The 19,656-nt window shown below is 44.4% G+C and overlaps 2 protein-coding genes across 6 annotated transcripts; both read left to right on the top strand.

The window, feature by feature from the left end:
- The first annotated feature begins 3,213 nt into the window (after positions 1–3,213).
- On the top strand, positions 3,214–6,610 carry LOC136505658 (uncharacterized). The gene is made up of 4 exons (XM_066500822.1): positions 3,214–3,480; positions 5,962–6,054; positions 6,142–6,389; positions 6,550–6,610. The coding sequence occupies exons 1-4, from the start codon at positions 3,214–3,216 to the stop codon at positions 6,608–6,610; spliced, it is 669 nt and encodes a 222-aa protein (XP_066356919.1).
- A 4,016-nt stretch (positions 6,611–10,626) lies between these two features.
- On the top strand, positions 10,627–19,377 carry LOC136504539 (disease resistance protein RGA2-like). 5 transcript variants are annotated; one of them, XM_066499477.1, is made up of 9 exons: positions 10,627–10,743; positions 10,938–15,205; positions 15,295–15,582; positions 15,861–15,944; positions 16,016–16,122; positions 16,236–16,376; positions 16,491–16,636; positions 17,625–17,833; positions 19,240–19,377. In XM_066499477.1, exons 1-2 carry the CDS (start codon positions 10,732–10,734, stop codon positions 15,129–15,131), a joined length of 4,206 nt encoding a protein of 1,401 aa, XP_066355574.1. In that variant the 5' UTR covers positions 10,627–10,731; the 3' UTR covers positions 15,132–15,205; positions 15,295–15,582; positions 15,861–15,944; positions 16,016–16,122; positions 16,236–16,376; positions 16,491–16,636; positions 17,625–17,833; positions 19,240–19,377. The 5 variants fall into 5 exon arrangements, with proteins under 5 accessions (XP_066355574.1, XP_066355577.1, XP_066355572.1 ...); XM_066499480.1 differs by having other exon boundaries at positions 15,321–15,582; positions 16,236–16,636; XM_066499475.1 differs by having other exon boundaries at positions 16,236–16,636.
- Positions 19,378–19,656: the final 279 nt, after the last annotated feature.

Below are 19,656 nucleotides of genomic sequence, written 5' to 3'. Positions count from 1 at the left end.
TTTCATTTCTATTTGACACTTTCGTTAGTTTGGAGTTATAACGGTGTTAAGTGCTAGAGAAAAAGACCATTTTACCCCTGGCGTTTTTCTTCCCAGTTATTAACATGCTAGTTATTGCTATCTTATTTGGACGTTTTTACTTTCAAATGTTATGTTTTCCTTTTTCAATTGCTTCTATAAAATAAAGGAAGGAGCGTAATCTTATAATTACTTTTAAATATGTTGAGTTCAATATCAATCATTTAGGTACATTATACATAACAATAAAATAGAACTATCTGAGCACATTTTTTAGTTTAGTTACGTATCGCATGCATGATAGCTAGCTTCTTCCAGCCTGTTCGCTGTCGTAAACGATCGTAAATTTCCAGTCAGAACAGTATTTTTCTCTCATACCAAACCAGCCAGCAGTAATAATCTACGATCGTATACGATCGTTTCAGCCCCAGCCGAACAGGCTGTTCATTTATTTTCTGATTCTTGACGACGACACGTGAGCCTGCATGCGCGTCTCCACTAGCTCATGTACACACGCTAACTTTTCTCTTCTTCTTCTTCGTGTGATCAAACAATCGAGACAACAATGTATGGACACGTATCTTCAAGTAACTGGCTGCTGGGGAATCCCAAAAGAAAACGTATGACATTTGACTGCCCGCGGGTTCTATGGCAAATTAATCAGAAATTCAGGAAAGATGAAATAAAACTCTCTTGAAGTCATAGACATATTGTATATCGTCGTACAGACACAATACACTTGCATAGGGTAAACAAATGCAATGCCATGGCATACCTGTATAAAAAATGATGCTTCTAGAAGTCACATAATGATAATTTATCAGGTTATTAACAAAATGGTACTACTCGTTCATTAACTTTTATCCATGAAAGTTCTGCAGGGACAACATAAACCGCAGATGTGTGGCAATGAAAACTAAAAGTACGTATAACCAAACTGCAAAAGGAAAACACCAGTAGTATGTACTTTAGAACCATGTCAATTTATCTGTTTAATTCTTAACAAACCGTTACTGCTGGTTAATTTATTATTAGTTAGTACCCATGCAAGTTCTGCTGTGACAGCAAGCATTACTGCTGTGTTGCAAAGAAAGTTAAAAGTACACCAAATTTCACTACACCACAACACCGCACCACTGTCAGATGTATGACGATAAAAGTTATATTTATCGATGGATCATTAATCTCTTCAGCAAAGATCTGTGCACATATTAGGTAAAATACCATTATTTTTTTTACCTCAGGTGTGAGGCTAGCAAAATGGGTGTATTTTCACTGGCGGCTAAAAAAAACTGCAGTACAAATTTATTTTCACTAACGATAACCTTACGTCGTCAACTGCTTGTGCAAATTTATTTTAATATGAACCATCAGTGCTAACTTTTGTCTAGCAAAAGAAGCAATTTCAGAGAAACCATATAGACTACATTCACTATGCCACAGCAGCACAAAGGAGACACCTTACCCAAGGGCTGGTTTCCTTCCTTGCGCCGAATTTTTGTCCACCGTGATCCTTTAGCCCCACATGCCAATTGAAATTGAAATCAAATCGGTTGAAATAGACTAAGATGCATTGCGAGTAAGGATTCAAATTGGGAAGTAGATGGGATCAAATTGTCAGGCAGCTGGGGTTGTTACGGGGAGAGGGAAGATAGATCATCTCCTAAATGCCTTTCAGGTTGAACTCATTGCTTGTCTACATGGGATTCAATCGACTGTTGATTTGGGGATCGGCCGGCTTATTGTCGAGACTGATGCGAAGATGGTGGTTCAGGCGATTGCCACCGATGAGTATGATGATGTTGTTGTAGGTGTTTTGATCACTGAGGTAAAGTCTTTAGTGTCCTCCGCTTTCATTAGTTTCGAGTGCTCTTTTAAGAGCCGGGTTTATAATAGAGCCGCTCATAAGCTGGCTGCGCTGGGCCATTTGTGTAGTCAAGGAGAGAAACAAATTGTTAGTTCAATTCCTGAATCCGTTCATGTAATTGTCGCTGGCCCCGTTCGGCTTACCTTAAAAGCCGGCTTGTTCGGCTTCTTTTTTTACCCGGAACAGTGTTTTTCTCTCACAACAATTCAGCTTTGGCTTGTTATTTTAGCCAAGCGAACGGGGCCAACAATTTGTTAGACGCTGAGTAATGAGATTACACCTGTTTTTTTTAAGTTCAAATCCAAAGAAATCCCCAAATCACATAACCCTACAATGAAAATCCATAGCTCTGCTTCAACAAGTATATGATAAGTACAAAACTAGGAAGATTTCCACAAATTAAGAACCTTGGCATTTAAATTGAGTTGGGCAATTCTAAAGACGGAACTCATAATCACAACTATTCAGCCACAAGTTAAAGAACCGAACAAGCAAAAGCAATCGGAGATATTCAAAAAAAAAGCAAAGGAGGAGGAGGAGAGAAATTTTGAACTTGGCGGGCAGGCCGGGATGCTTGCTCCACAGCCACGGTCAGCATAAGAGCAGGTATAATAAGGTATTTGAGTCGGCGAGATGAGCTCCACGTCAACAGTAAGAATGCCACGTTAGGAGAGAGGGTGCCGAGCCGGCGCTTAGCTTCTCGTCGGCTGAATCACAGATTACGAGATAAAAAGGCTACCTTGTAGCTGGTTGCTGGCTAGGAGCTGCCGCTGTACTCGGCTGCAACTGCAAAACATTAATTGCTCGTAGATTTGATATAATCCGTCTTCCATCCAACCTATTATATGAGTAGACGGTATCACTTACTTTATATAACATGGCACATACATTTAGCCGGCAGCAGGCGAAATCATTAGCCTTGCTCTAAGCATCCAAGCCACAACTCGAGTGGCACGAAAAAGTCCATGACGCACGCCTGCATGCCCAGGACGGGACCTAGCCGCTGCTTGTGCAAAATCCAGTAGGATCCATCCACTCATTTTCACTGTACAATTCGAATAAAAAATCCAGTGCGTACGTGCTACCCGCACCGGAAGCGAGAAGGAGCAGGTTGGCTCCACAGCTCCAGCGAACCCGCCTCGTCAGTCGTCACAGATTTTTTTTTAATTTTAACCTTTTTTTTTGAAACTAATTTTAAATCTAACACGTCCGATTTTTTTTAAAACTAACACTTTTGGCCGCGCCTATTGCCCTGGCGCGGCCAAATGCCTGTGCCGCGCCATGCATGGTGGCGCGGCACAGGGCTGACGTGGCGACGACCAGGAGCGATGACCGCTGATGGGGTCATGGCGCGTCTGGGCCAAATAAAACCCCGCGGCCGAGCTCCTGGCCGCACGCACCCCTGCCCGCCCGCCAGGGCCGCCAGCCAGCCGACGCACCCCGTCGCCGGCCATCGCCCGCCTCCAGCACCCACGCCGCGCCCGCCTCCAGCGCCCTCGCCGGCCGCGCTCGGCCACTCAGACGGCCCTCGCCCTCGCAGCACCCGCGCCGGCCGCGCCACGAACCTCGGCACGTCGAGGCCGCCCGTTCCTAAGGTACCTCCCTCTCGGTTTAATGTTATTATGATTATTATTGTTTTAGCATAATTAGTTTGTGATATACGTATGTAGTTTTTAGTTTTTAGGTTAGGATTTTGGGTCTAGGGATTAATTAGGTATTTGTTATTTAGTTTGTAGTTATTGATTTAGTTAGGGATTGTAGCGATGTGGTTGTCACTGGTAGATCTGGTTATTATTTAGTTTATAGTTAGTTATTTAGTTAGGGATTGTAGCGAGCCGGTCGAAGGATCGTATTCCATTCGAACGTTTCGATCGTAGGTTCATCCTGCCGTGGCCGTAACGCTGAGCGTAACTGGCTCCCTCGCTTCTTGGTTGGCTTTGTCGTACTACGATCTCTAGCCTCTATCCACGCCCCTAGCACATGACCATCGGGCTTTACCTCTTTTGTGCGCTTGTTTATCCTATCCTTGTGCCGATTTATTTTGGGTTAGAGTGAATATTTTACTTTGCAATGCTATATAATGTTAATTTGAATTTTGTTAATTTGAGTACTCTAACGCTTTGTTTATCAATTTGTAATAGGATGACCCATCCCACGCAGCACCCGTTGTACCCCATTCTTGAGGTGGAGTACGACGACCAGCACCGAGCACATATCTTGAGTGACAACGAATCAGAGGTGGCCTTGCCTCCTTTGAGGCCCCGCACGCACACCAGGGCGCACCAGTGAGACGAGCGTTACGCGCCGTACAGACGGCGTACCGGCTTCCTCGAGCTTGTCCGTGTTGTCAACCATGGTCTTCCGCCCCTTGACCCAGCACTACTGACCGCAGCTGTAGACAGGTGCGAGTGCATTCTTTGTACATAAACTTTCTTATAACAAATTTGAGGCAACTAACAGTCGTTCTATTCTTATAATAGGTAGAGGCTTGAGACCCACACGTTCCACCTATCTTGTGGCGAGATGACCTTGACGTTGCAGGACGTGAAGGCTGTTTTAGGCCTTCAGTTGGGGGGACTTCCAGTGACAGGGATAGTTGACAACGATCACTGGAGGGAGCTGGTGGCTCAGTTTACTGGCTTTGTTCCACCGGACGACGAGGCTTTCAAGAAAAATAAGTGAGAAATTCAAGCCTATTTAATATTTGCATCGCTTTCCTGCAGCCATCGGGTCTCATTTTCTTTGATAAATTTCAGGAAAACTTCTGGTGTTTCGTCGTCCTGAATCATGGAGCGCTTTGATTACTTGGACCCACAGGCTGAGGAGGCTCAGATCGACAGGTTCGCTCGAGTGTGGCTCTGGCACTTTCTTGGTGCTTTCCTCTTTCCAGACGCCTCGAGCAACACCATCAGCTGGATCTTCCTTGACATACTACGCCAGCCGTGGGAGAACATAGCGGCGTACAACTGGGGCAGCGCTGTCCTGGCATGGACATATCGACAGCTATGCGTTGCCTACCGTCGCACCTCAGGGTATGCGAACCTTGGGGGTTGCTCGTACCTACTCCAGGTTTGGTGTTGGGAACGATGGCCCGTTGGGATGCCCCTTAATATGGGTTTACCGGTAAGTATTTGGGTTCATTATATTCTTCGATATGGTTACATATGATGAGTTTATTAATGGCTAATTCATTATCGTGTTCAATGCAGCAATGGAACGGGTAGGATACACTCCCTACAGCTCTGTTTATTTGGACGGAATCAGAGTTAGTTAGAGGAAATGCGAGGCGTAAGTACAGGGAGTACACGGACGGTCTCGACGTCCTGACACAGCATCAGGTTACGCTCTTTTTACTATCATACATGTGTCTTGTTCGATCTACACTATATCAAAGCCTAACTCAATTACGAAATGTTCAGGTGCATTGGTGTCCTTGGGATGCTCCGGAGTTCCAGAACTATCTCAGTCCTGTCACTAGGGACGAGTCAGAGGAGTATCGCTGCAACGTTCATCTTATTTTCTTCCACGTGGTCGAGATTCACTACTCCGTTAGGGTCTGCAGACAGTTTGGAAGAATGACAGGCTGCCCACCACCGTTTTACTCCACCAACCAAGTATTGCACGGGTGCGTTACTTATTAATAATAGAGCTACAATCCAGAGGTGTGTGTGGTAGAACTAACATCGTTTTGTTGCAGGTTTAACCGTAGGAAGAGGTACAAGACTAAGGATTAGTGCGTGACACACAGCGCATACATCCACTTGTGGGAGACCAGGGAACGACAACCAGTCTATGCGGGTCCTCCACACGACCAGCACACCTTCGACGAGTACCTGAGCTGGCTTCACAGGTCTACAAGGACACATATCAAGCCCCCGTACACTGAGGAGGCGATTGACGAGGACTCGGAGGAAGATATGATCGAAGATGTGTACGATGTTGCCACTAGAGAGGACACACAGCTACAGAGAGCCCCGCTACAAAGATACGTGGTAAGATACTTGAATGGTACAATTTGTTATCCATTTGGTATTAATTATGTATACTAAAATGTTCAACCGCGTTTCTAAACCCAGGCGACACAATTATCGAGACTGTCCAACGAAGCAGCGTACCGGCTTCACGAGTCTAGAGGGCAGGGGCCAGGCGTTCTCGAGGCTTTTGTGGAGGTAAACATAAACTAGTCTATTCCGAAATTGTTTCTTTAGTGTATATGCGTTTGTGAAATGCGCTAACTTTAACATCTATTTATGCAGAATGTGAAGAAGAGCTGCAGGAAGCTAGCTCAAAAGTTGAGCTGCATGGACACTCCTTATGAGGAACCGCCACTCCCAGCGCAGTCGGGTGGTACGTCTTCAGCCTCTTTGAGGACGCCAGCCGGCTCTTCTCAGCTGGTGACAGGTGTCACTTCCACAGTGCGCACACCACCACATTATAGCGCTGGGAAGGACCCTGCAATCGAGGACGACGAGGACGAGGACGACGACGACGAGTGGGAAGATTGGCCGCAGGACGAGATCGGCATGTCTGAGCTAGGTGGTGCCCCGCTTGGCACCCAAGGAGCATCACAAGTACTAACAAAGGTAGTTTCTTTAAATACGTAGGCTACATGAACTAACGATTACAAAGAATTCTAAGTAATCGTGCATATCACATACTTGCAGGGTACGAGCCATACGCACCGACGACGCGACCGCACCGACGTTGGCTACACTCCCAATGTGATGCCAACAAATCCGAAAAGACATAGGCGTCCAAGGAATCCTTACACTTCTGGGTCTTAGTTTGTTAGGTCGAACTATTATTGGGGTCCAAAACTTGCAGGCTTATTTGGTTATGTTATATCGAACTTAAGTCAAACTTATGTGGCAGCTTATCAACTTATGTTATTTGCTTCATATTCGTTTCAATGCGTCGCGACATCACTACTTGCGAGATTAAGTAGCAACTAGTTCAAAAAACGGCTTTCAAAAAATATTCGTTTCAATCCGATCCAATTTTTCGGAATCGATTAGTTAACATGGTGTTTAACTGTATTATGAAAGACGGAAAAAATATCAATTGCCTTATCAATTTCTCTATTCGGCCTTGAAAAAATTTAACAAAATATAGAAACAAATTCACTATTCATTTTACGTCAAACAATACTTACAACAATTCCCACCATCGACGCGACGAGTTCCGATTAAACCATCCAGGTACCGCCGGGTTGGCGGCGGGCGCGGCGGGCAGGCTTGCTGCTCAGGCTGGCATGACTGACTGCGGGGTTTTATTTGGCCCAGCCGCGCCATGACCTCTGGCGCGGCAGGCCCTACCCCGTCAGCGGTCATCGCTCCTGGTCGCCGCCACGTCAGCCCTGTGCCGCGCCACCATGCATGGCGCAGCACAGGCATTTGACCGCGCCAGGGCAATAGGCGCGGCTAAAAGTGTTAGTTTTAAAAAAAATCGAACGTGTTAGATTTAAAATTAGTTTCGAAAAAAGGTTAAAATTAAAAAAAATTCTCGTCACACACATCTCCCTTCTTTATGGGGCCCACTGCGTGTCACACACATCTCCCTTGTTCATGGGGCCTCCCGAATGTCGATACAGCACAATCCAATTTGGTTCTCAAGTTTTGACGTCCGCAGATCCAATTCTCCGCGCGGACTTTTACCTTGGGGTCACGCGTGCACACAGTCACGGGATTTTCTACTGCATTCTCTTCTCTTCTGCCCCCTTTTTTTTTTTGAAAGTTCATATATATTAAAACATTAGAACCAGAGTACATAGATTTGGGAAATAAATTCCCAATTACGTGGTGGAAACCACTCAGCCGCACTGAAGAGAGCTATGCCTACTTCAAGAGATTGCATCCTAAGAGCAGAAGCTAAGCAAGTAAGGGCCTGTTTGGTAGAGATTCGTCAGCTCCGGATTCATCAAAACTAGATTCAGATCCACTTTTTTTTACCAAACGGTTCTAGCTCTACCAACTTCACCGTGGATCTAATCCACCAAAAGGGTGGATCTGGCCCCAGATTCACCAAATTGGTGGAGCACCTCAGAGGGTGCTCCACCAAATCCAAGTTTTGTGGAGTTGGAAAAAATTACCCACCATGCCACTGATCAGTGGGAAAAAACGGTTCGTTCTTTCTTTTCCCGTTCTTCTCCGTTGCGACCATCTGCGAACGCGCACTCCCTGCGCCGCGCCTGTCGGGCCGCGTGCCACTGAGCCGCCTGCGAACGCACGCCCTACGCCGCCTGAGCCGCCTGCCACTGAGCCGCCATGCCACTGAGCCACTGAGCCTCCTGCGAACGCGCGCCCTACGTCGCCGGCCCTGCTGGCCCGTGCTCCCCGCACTCCCTGCGCCGCGCCTGTCGGGCCGCGTGCCCTCCATGGCGTGGCTGCTAGTTCCTGGCCGAGCGCTCGCCATGGCCATGGCAGCGAGCTCTGGGGCCGCGCCCGCCGAGGCCGCGCCCAAGCCGTGGCCACGAGCTCACGTACTTCCTGCGTGTGAAATGTCGGGAGGAAGAAGATGAAGTCTATATTTTTGCATTATGCTCCCTGACGCGTGGGGTCAAGGTGGAAGTGAGATAGAGATGTTAGTGGAGCTGTACCAAACACTTTGGTGAATCCTAAATCCATGGTGGAGCTGCTCCACGATGGATCCAGGTGAATCACTGATCCAGATTCATCTTTTTTCTTGGTGGAGCTCTACCAAACAAGCCCTAAATTTGAATACGTTCTCCAAATTCGAATCTCCCAGATGTGTCTGAAGGTCTGTTAAATGCCCGATTGGGAAAACGGTGAACATTATCGTCAGGCAATGATGACAAAGAGTCAAAGACCACCTAGGGCCTCCCTCGTGAATTGTAGCTCTGGAGGTTGGAAGGTGAGTGGAAGATACGAAGTTAGGGCAGTCCCAATGGTGTATTGATGATGGTTTTTATCCTCGTTAAATGACTTGCCACGTAGGCAAAACATTGACATGGCCACGTAATTAATGAAGAAAGAGAGCAAAAATCATAGAAATGATTTCTTCATGAAGAAATCAGGTCTACTCTTGACCCAATGCACCAAGAAACCATGAAATCGTCATTGGGGAGAAACCACCAGTTTCTAGGAAGCTCATGTCGCACTCCCATTGGAGGAAGACGATAGAGTTGGGAGAGAGAAAGAAAAAATAATTATTACTCATAGAAACCATGGGTTGGAAAGCAGTATTTTTTTGGTGCGGTATCCTATATTATAGAAACTACTAATTTCTTTCATTGGGACTGCCCGACATCGGACTCAGGCATGATCCATAAAAGTTTTGGGGTGTCACATTGAATGTTATATGGGGGTGTCGAATGGGGTGTTTGAATACTAATAAAAAAATAAATTACAGAATCCATTAGTAAACCACGAGACGAATTTATTAAGCCTAATTAATCCGTTGTTAGCACATGTGTACCGTAACACTTTATTGTCAAATTATGGATTAATTAGGATTAAAAAATTCGCCTCGCAAATTAGTCGTAAACTGTACAATTAGTTATTTTTTAGTCTAAATTTAGTACTCCATGCATGTGTTTAAATATTCGATGTGACGTGGTGTAAAGTTTTAGGGTGGGAACCGAAGAAGTGCTGATAGGTGTAGCCGTGTAGGCAAGGATACAATACAGAATTTTACAACACGTGTTAGATAGAGGGGGGCACGGTGACGTGGTAGCTAGGCTTCTTGAAGCAAAAATTTTCAGTGCAATGTACACACATTTTTGCTATTAATACAAAGGAACGAAACGTTTCTTGTAACTCGCTTCTTTTTATTTCCAAAATAAGTCCACGACCCTCGTCCACTTTTTTAATATTTATTTCGTTTTTCTCTTTTCTTTTTGCCCATCCATGGCACCCTGTTTTTCGAGAGAAGACGTTATTTTCATTTTTATTGTCCCTTTTACCATTTTCTTTTATGTTTTTTTGCCCGTCAGATTGACGTCCCTTTTTTACTCCCTTTTTCTTCCACATAATAAGGGATAATTACAAATCACACATACAAGCTCAAACAGGTGTGTAACGTTTTCTACAATCAACTAGTGGAGTGTTAGAGCTACTGTAAAAAATTCACAGATTTTGGGTTTATAATGAGGCATTTAAAGTTAAAACAATTGAAACAACCGAAATAGAGGTCTGCATGTAACTGCTAAACATAAGCCCCATAAATCATGAAACTTTGCAGGAACGCTAATTATAACATGTGTAACATACTTTAATTTTTCCATGATTTATTGAGGACAAGAACTTCCTATAAGAATATAGCATAGTTTTCATATACAAATAGTGACAACAATTGTTTATTAAAACACAACATTATTAAACATATTCGCTGCATATATATATACTAACGAGGGTTCTAAAAAAAATTTGTTTTATAATTGTTGGACATCAGAATCAGATTGATTTTATACGGAATTTACGAGATTGCATCTTTCGGGGAAAAGAATAAACAGCAGATTCTCTCTCTCCTGGCACTCTTCCCCTCGATCGGTTCTGTTTGCTTGAGCTTTATCGATCAGAATCAGTGCTAATTTTTTAATGGAACAATATTTTTTTTATCTCGTAACAAATCAGGGCTGCAGATCAGTCGTGGAACAATAAGTCCTGCCGAACGGTCCCACGGCCTTGGGAGGAGGCGACATGGGCGAGCGCAGCAGCGGTCGGCGGCGATGGCGGGGCAGGGGCGCGAGCGCGGTGGTTGGTCGTCGTCGTTCTGTCGGTGCACGGCGAGCACGTGGTTGCGGGCAGGGGCGCGGCACGGCTGGCTTCGCGTGGCGAGGCACTGGGTGGGCGTGGCCGACAGCAGCTGGCCGCCGCGCTGATGGGCCAATGGGAGCACTGGTAGGTGGTGATGGACCGTTGGTTGGATGGATGATGATCACATGGACATGGGAGGGGAGGGGAGGGTCGAGGCCGAGGTTCCATTGCTTATAAGTGTGCGCACATCCAGCCATTGCAGCACACTGTTCGTTGCATTGCTAAACTGTCCCCTGATCAGTCCACCAACCACTCAAACCAATTTCCTCTGTGGCCAGCCGAATCCATCTCTGCCGGTGCCGGTGGAGGAGATGGAGCAGGTGGCTCTCGGAGCGGCGAAGTGGCTCCTCGGCCGAGTCCTCAACAAGCTCTCCGACGACTTGATGAAAGCCTACGTGTCCAGCACCGAGCTCGGCCTCAACCTTGACAAGATCGAACGGGAGATGTTGTACACCAGAGGGCTGCTGGACGAGGTCCAGGAGAGGGACCTCACCAACAAACGTGGCCTGCAGGGGCTGCTCGAGAAGCTCGGCAAGAAGGCCGACGAGGCTGAGGATGCTCTCGACGAGCTACACTACTTCATCATCCAGGATAAGCTGGACGGGACTCAAGAGGCCACTCCGGACTTGGGCGGTGGCCTCGCCGCCAAAGCTCAGCATGCCCGCCATGCTGCTCGCCACACTTCTGGTAACTGGCTCTCATGCTTCTCTTGTTGCCGTTCAAAAGATGATGTTGCTGCTGCCATGTCTCTTGACCACGGTGGCCATGTTGAAAAGTTGCCATTAAACCGGGTGGAAATGTCCAACAAAATCAAGCAGCTCATAGAGGAGCTGCACTCTAACTGTACTCCTGTCTCTGACTTGCTCAAGATAGTGTCAGGCAGTAACCCTCAGCCACACATGCCTGCCTTCACTAAAAGGCCCGACACAAGCCCTGAAGTCACACAGGAGAAGTTGTTTGGGAGGGATGCCATCTTTGAGAAAACTATAGAGGAGATTATCAGTGTGACACAGAGTGGTAAAACCTTGCCTGTTCTTCCTATAGTTGGCCCAGGGGGTATTGGAAAGACTACCTTCACCCAGCAATTAGTCAATGACCCAAGGATTAAGCAATGTTTTCCTGATATTAATGTCTGGATATGTGTATCGACTAATTTTGACGTGCTTAATCTCACCAAAGAGATCCTGAGCTGCCTACCTGCAACTGATAATGAAGGAAATAAAATACCAAATGAAACTACTGCCAACTTAGACCAGCTTCAGAAATCCATCGCAGAGAGGTTGAAATCCAAAAGGTTTCTACTTGTCTTGGATGACATATGGGAATGTAGCAGTACTGAAGAGTGGGAAAGACTATTAGCTCCATTAAAAAAGGACGAGACCAGTGGCAACATGATTCTTGTCACAACTCGGTTCCCAAAAATTGTAGAAATGGTGACAAAAGGAACTAATCCAATTGACCTCCGTGGTTTGGATCCTGATGAGTTTTGGAAATTCTTCCAAATATGTGCATTTGGTAGGATCCAAGATGAGCATGGTGATCGAGAGTTAATTGGTATTGCAAAACAAATAGCAGATAAGTTGAAATGCTCTCCACTTGCAGCCAAAACAGTTGGTCGGTTATTGATCAAAAAACCCTTTCAGGAACATTGGATGAAAATTCTTGACAACAAAGAATGGCTAGAAGAAAATCATGGCAATGATATTATCCCAGCCTTGAAAATTAGCTATGACTACCTTCCCTTCCATCTGAAAAAATGTTTTTCATGTTTTTCCCTTTTCCCTGACGATTATAAGTTTCAGAAGCTTGAGATTATTTGTTTTTGGGATTCAATAGGCATCATAGATTGTACTAGGAAGAATAAAAAAACTGAGGACATAGGATCAGATTATTTGGACGAATTATTAGATAATGGTTTTCTTATAAAAGGAGATGATAATTTTTACGTAATGCATGATTTACTTCATGATCTTTCAAGGATCGTTTCATTAGAAGAATGTGCCTATATCAGTTGTTCTAGTTTTGACACAAATGAAATCCCAAAAACTGTTCGTTACCTATCCATTTTCATGCATGATACTCATATTCAGAATTTTGATGAAGACATGGGTAAATTGAAGGAAAGGATAGACATTAAAAATTTGCGGAGTTTGATGATTTTTGGAAAATACAGTAGGTTACGCCTAGTCAATATTTTAAGGGATACATTTAAAGAAATAAGAGGTCTTCGTGTTCTATCTATATTCATGAACTCCCATAGTTCCTTGCCACACAACTTTTCAAACCTTGTCCATCTTCGGTACTTAAAACTTATTTCGCCTTATTACTCAAAAGTGTCTTTGCCAAACACAGTGTCTAGGTTTTATCACTTGAAATTTCTAGATGTTAACCGATGGGGAAGTGGTTGTTATTTGCCTAAGGACATTAGCCGTCTTGAAAATTTACGCCATTTTGTTGCTTCGGAAAATTTTCATTCCAATGTTCCTGAGGTGGGGAAAATGAATTTTTTACAAGAATTAAAAAAATTCCATGTTAAGAAAGAGAGTGTTGGATTTGAGCTTGGGGAATTGGGGAAACTAGATGAGCTTGGAGGAGAGCTCGAGATATGTGGGCTTGAAAATGTGAGAACCAAGCAAGAAGCTAAAGAGGCCAAACTGATGTCAAAGAGGAATTTAGTTAAGTTGGGATTAGTTTGGAACAGTAAGGAAGAGTTCACTGGAGATGATATCCTAGATAGTATCCAGCCACACTCTAATATTAGAAGACTCTGCATTGTAAACCATGGTGGCTCCATTGGTCCTAGTTGGTTGTGCAGCAACATCATATACATGAAAAACTTGGAGACCCTACATCTAGAGAGCGTGTCATGGGCCAACCTTCCACCTATTGGACAGCTTTATCACCTAAGAAAGCTGAAGCTAAAAAAGATCACTGGGATATCTCATATTGGACCTGACTTCTTTGGTGGCACTACAGAAAAAAGTTTCACACACTTGGAGGAAGTTGAGTTTCATGATATGCCAGAACTCGTGGAGTGGGTTGGGGGAGCTAACTGTCATCTGTTCTCAAGGCTTGAAAAAATCAGCTGCACTGATTGTCCCATGCTCACTACGCTGCTATTCTCGGGTTGGCCTATTTCTTCTACCGAAGACAACACCATATGGTTCCCTAGTCTTCATGATCTTCACATCGATAGATGCCCAAAGTTGTGCCTTCCTCCCTTGCCTCACACTTCGAAGGTATCCCGTATTAAGACGGAGTGCTTGGCTTATGATCGTACTAGCTTGAACTTTTGGAAGCCCTATGAATTATTGGTCTTCCACAATCTTGGTGGTGTACAAAGGTTGACAATTCGGGATGCATCATGCTTCTCATTTATGGATCTTCAAAAGCTACATTCCCTAAGACATATAAAGGTCAGTAGATGTGAGGAAACCTTTTTGAGAGGATTGGATGATGGTGTCGTGCTACACACAGTCCAATCTTTCGAACTGGATCAATTTCCTCTTACTAGAAAATCTTTGTCAGATTTGTTCAAATGTTTCCCAGCTCTTTCTCGTTTGGATGTGAGCGCATCATCAGATGAGGATCATGAGGAAGTGGTACTGCAGTTTCCACCCTCCAGCTCGCTGAGAGATGTCTCCTTCGGTGGGTGTAAGAATCTGATCCTGCCTATGGATGAAGAGGAAGGAGCTGGATTCTGGGGCGTCTCATCGCTTGAGTCCGTGAGGATAATGTACTGTGACAAGCTATTCTCTCGGTGGTCCATGGGAGGAGTTGCATCTCAGACTCAGAGCATCATCTACCCTCTCCCCCCTTCCCTCAAGGAACTCTGTCTTGCGGGTGAGCAAAGCACGCTGCCGATGGCTCTGCTCGCGAATCTCACATCTCTTACCAGTCTAGAACTATTTAATTGCAAGGATATCACAGCGGATGGGTTCGATCCCCTCATCACATCCAACCTTGAGCATCTGCATGTGCACAATCAGAGAGGTGGTGAGACTGAGCCCTATTCTGTAGCAGGAGATCTACTTGCAGCGGTGGCAAGGACCCAAACAATGCCCGCCGGTTCCTTCCAACTGGTGAGCCTTGCGGTGGACAGCATCTCCGCAGTGCTTGTTGCTCCCATCTGCAGCCGCCTGTCCGCTACCCTCCAGAACTTATCCTTCGTTTGTGATTGGCGGACAGAGAAGTTCACGGAAGAGCAGGACGAGGCGCTTCAGCTCCTCACGTCTCTTCAAACCCTGTGGTTCGTTCAATGCAGGTCTCTGCTGTCCCTCCCCCAAGGGTTGCATCGCCTTCCTTCTCTCCAGGAATTACGTATCTGGGGGACTCAAAAAATCAGATCGCTGCCCAAGGAGGGCCTCCCCGATTCACTTCGTGCGCTGCGCATGGATGATTGCAGTCCTGAGATTTATGAGGAATGCCAGAAATTAAGGGGAACAAGGCCAGATATTGATGTTAATTGCTGAGGCGGAAAGCTGAACCTCTGCTTCTGCATGCCTTTCACACCACGCTCAAATCTTCGGTGTACATCGATCTGCAGGTTAGTTCCAAATTAAAAGAAAACACCTTTTGCTCCTCTATTTATGATTTCATTAAGTGTGCAAACTGATTTTTTTATTTCTTTTGTAGACTGAATTTACGATCTATAATTTCAGCTCCTCACATCTCTCCAAAGCCTGTCGTTTGAAGACTGCAGGGCTCTGCTGGCCCTCCCTTCTCTCCAGGAATTACAAATCATTGCAATTCAAAATATGAGATCGCTGCCCATACCTGATTTATGAGGAATGCCAGAAATTAAAGGGAACAAGGCCAGATATACATACAATTGCCTTCCTTCATTCCTGACGCGGAAAGCTGAATCTCTGCTTCTCCCTGCCTTTCACGTACTCTAACTCTTCACTGGACATCGATCTGCAGGTTAGTTCCAAATAAAAAAACAGCTTATGCTCTTGGATTTGTGGTTTCAATGACTGTGCAAACCGAACTGTTCTAGTTATTTTTTGCATATAGATATGACCCATTGCCATATGCTTCTGTGTTACAAGTGGATCATATCATGTCCAACTATTTATTTCTTTATCCAACAAATTCAATCTCTCCTACAATTTCAGTTCCTGGATCATATCACTTTCTACCATTTTTCCTGAATATTGCATTATTGCACTGAATCTCATACCGTGGATTGGTACTTTTAGGAGGAAAAGAGAATTGTTTCAATGAATAAAGATCTTGGTGCATATGCCTTGTTGATGATACTTTCTAGCAATTTTCCTCTTCAGGTACAATGTTGCATTATTGCACCCTTCTTTAGTTTTATTTGAATCTCATGCCGTGAATTGGTACTTTTCAGAAGGAAAGAAAACTGGCTCAACAAAGACCATGTATTGTGGCACATCATGAATGGCTTCTGACTGTTTGGTTCCACCTTATTATATTAGACGCCCTAAATCATGACACGTAAGCTACTTTGGTGATCTGAATATCTGATATGCACAATCACCTTGTTTGTATCACAGCACTAGTAGTTGGCCCACAGCCCAATGAGATGATATACTGGTTTTCCTTTGCAGGACTCTGCTTCATCATAATGTTACACATCGTTCAAAATCATAAATGAGCCAACCTTGGGTTCTGGCAAACTTTGGCAAGTAAAGCCAAGGGAATTCTTGACAAGGATGGCTTAGCAACACGGTGCATCCAGAAAATATCAGGCGAGGCAGTAACTGTATCTGAAGATATTGACAGTCACAAATGAACCTTTTGTGTTTGGCATTGTCTCTCACTTCATTAATATTATTCCAGGCTTTCTTTCCTTGTAATTTCAGGCCCGTAACTCTTGTTGTTCATTTGAAAACCACCGGAAGACAGGAGATGCGGCATCACGAGTCAGACCTTTGATCATTTGGAAACCACAGAGGGTCTTTCTGATTTTGTCAACCAGCTTAGTGGATGGAACAATAAAAAATGCATTGTAAGTAATGTGTTTTTACTTAACGCATTTGTTTTTGTTTCTTTATTTCTATAAGAGAAATTTTACGATGGTTGGAAAAAACATGGGTCATCCATTGGGTAATATCGGACGGTGGAAAAATGGAAGGTACCCAACTCAAAGTACCTAGAGGTACCAAACATGTGGGGATAGTACCAAATTAGGTGGGGCTAGTACCAAAATATGTGGGATAAGATCTATTTTCTATTGTATATTTTATTTTCGAATAAGGGTAAATCCGTCATTTTAGTCCTTTTCTTCCTCCTCCGTCTCTTGGACCATGGTCTTCTCTCACCCGTCGAATCTCTGACCATGGAAAGTGTCACGCGCGTGCTCTCTCTCGCTGGATGGCCACGGCCACTAGCAGCCGCACCTGCCCGGTCGATTACGTGCTATTCCTAGCGCCTCCCGAGCTGATGCTGTGCTTGCTCCTCTTCCCTATGCAGCCGGCAGCAGAAGCTGCGCCACCGGGCGAGCAGGCCGTTGGCCGCCGTGCACTTGGCCTGGCAGCAGCTGTGCCGTCGGGCCAGGCTGTCCTCAGCTGCACCATAGTAGTCAGTAACCGTCACAGGTGCCGTGATTAGTAGCGACACGAACACAAGCACCTCCTTTACTCGTACATGGCGGCGGCGGCCCAAACACACTGGATGCCTGAGGTCTTCAGTGTGGGATCGATGGAGATGCACAACTGAGCGGCGGCACCGGGGGGGGGGGGGGGGGGGGGGGGGGGGGTTGGAAGTGCCCTATTAAACTTGGGCTGGCAGCGGGGTTATGTCAAGTTTGAGACGAACACAACCTCAATTACTAACATACCCTCTGCAATATATTTCTCAATTAATTACTTAAAAAATAGAAAAAGATGAAAGAACCTAGAGGTATTAAGGTACTTTCCCAACCATCGTAAAAGATCTATTTCTATAAATGGCATAACCCTGAGCTGTATTGTAAATTGGCTTCCTTTCTTTAACAGGAAGGGCTCACAATTGTGGATAATAAGAAATCCAGCATCATTGAGTTGAGGAAACAAAGAAAATTCAAATTAGAAGGAAGCCTGCCAGTTCAAGTTCTCATATGTCGAATTCAGCAGTAGATACACATAAACCCAGCGCTCCTGACCTCTCACCATTAACCTGAATCTGCAGCCCAGGAGACTGAACTGTACGCTTCTCGCGATGTCAGGTGCCACGTGCTTATATCTTGATGACAAATACGATATTATACATCCTCTATATAGAGAAACATTTAGTCCTCATTGTTGTCAGATCAACAATAAAGTTTATGTTTTCTAGTTTCATGAAATGGAGTACAGCATTAGTTTTCGGTATAAGGAAAGCATACAGATGTTTGTATTTTCTACTAAAAAAATATTTCTAGTTCCTTTGTTGATCTACTTGTTTCCGGTTCCTTTATTTTGCCAGTCTATTTATTTCTAGTTCCTTCACCCATCTACGGAGTTGTAGTGTAGCCGAGACTCGAGAATTGACAGGGTACCAGCTGAAGTTGCCTAATGTTTTCTTACGATCTGTAGCATTATCAAAACATAAGCATTGCTCCTGCCTGATTTGTTTAAAAAAAGCATCGTGACCATCAGAATAGCAGAGTAAGCTCTTTTCTGTGCTTACAATGAATTAGCAGAATTGTTTTTTTTCCTTAAAACATAAATTTTGTCTTTTCGGAAATTTTAGATGAATGCTTCTGATAAGTTATTCTTTTGTAGTATCTACCAGCAATGATCCCTTTCTCTTGCCCCTATTAATGCTTTCAGGTTGCTAATGCAAGGGCTGCTAAAGAAAAACTTCTACTCCATGAACAAAAATCTGTTGAATCTATTAAGTTGCATGCACCAACCAACTCAACCCAAAAGCTTAAGCTGATGGGGAGAGGTGGGCAATTCACTTATATTCCAACACTCCCCCTCACGTGGAGGCTCCCTCAGGCCTCAGACGTGGAATAGGAGCGAGCAACAATTATTTTATTTTAATTGCGCTAACCATGATTCGAACTCGAGACCTCTGACTTTGATACCATATTAAGTTGCATGCACCAACCAACTCAACCCAAAAGCTTAAGCTGATGGGGAGAGGTGGGCAATTCACTTATATTCCAACAGAATCGATCCAGATTTTGCAAAGTAGAGATGTGCTCTGCTAGAAGTATAAAATAAGCTGATAAATGAATAGGTGATAACTTCATCACCAAACTGATAAATGAATATTACTACATCTGAATCTTGCAATTAAATAAATTATATAAGTAGCTATTAGTGCTCATCATTTCTGAACACTTGCATAAGGGTTGAATTTTCAGTACTCTGCTTCTTTTGAAAATTGAGCATTACATAAATTTAGATTCATATGAAACTATATTATTATATGGCGATGAGAAGTTTGAGTCCAGTATCTCGTTTCATATTAGCTATAAACTGTTGGTACTGCAAGCTTGTTCTTAACATCTAAAGAGTATCACTACATCCATTAAACTATGGTATATAGTACATGCTGCTGTTCTTGTGAACCGATGAATATAACTTATTTTCTCCATGTTATACTGAAAGAGTCTCTCTAAACAATCCATTGCTGAAACAGATTTGCATGCAACTGGAGATATTGCTGGCCTATGAATCAAGGCTGGCACAGGAAAACTCAACATATGCCTGTGAAAACCGCTTCCTATATGAGATAGTAGATTTTCATCAATTCGCCACCCAGGACGATGCCTTATTGGATGATGAGGGCACAGATGTTGGAATATGATCCGAATTCTAACGTGGGTCTTGCGAGGACACTTGGAGGGCCCGCAGTTCAGGTTATGTGCTTAGCGGATTGGTTTTCGTATTGGACTGCAGTCTGTTCGTCCTATATATACATCTTGAAAGCCGCACAGAAAGAGCACAAGACTCATTGTGTATTCTCTGTGTTTTGTAAACTCTCATCATTATATAGTGTAGATCGTTGGTTGGTGTCCGTGGTTTTTTTCCTGCAAGGGTTTTCCACGTAAAATTC

The sequence above is a fragment of the Miscanthus floridulus genome, chromosome 14 (genome assembly GCF_019320115.1).
Source record: "Miscanthus floridulus cultivar M001 chromosome 14, ASM1932011v1, whole genome shotgun sequence".
NCBI classification, from domain to species: domain Eukaryota; kingdom Viridiplantae; phylum Streptophyta; class Magnoliopsida; order Poales; family Poaceae; genus Miscanthus; species Miscanthus floridulus.
The sequence above is the reverse complement of the archived record's forward strand: the minus strand, read 5'-3'. Positions and strand labels throughout refer to the sequence as shown.

What these genes read in the sequence shown, in the direction of transcription:
- LOC136505658 (XM_066500822.1), top strand. Translation starts at nt 3,214, where the DNA reads ATGACCGCTGATGGGGTCATGGCGCGTCTGGGCCAAATAAAACCCCGC. An exon ending in CGAGGCCGCCCGTTCCTAAG is followed by an intron (nt 3,481 to 5,961) that starts GTACCTCCCTCT and finishes TTCTAAACCCAG; the next exon opens with GCGACACAATTATCGAGACT. An exon ending in GACGACGAGTGGGAAGATTG is followed by an intron (nt 6,390 to 6,549) that starts GCCGCAGGACGA and finishes ACATACTTGCAG; the next exon opens with GGTACGAGCCATACGCACCG.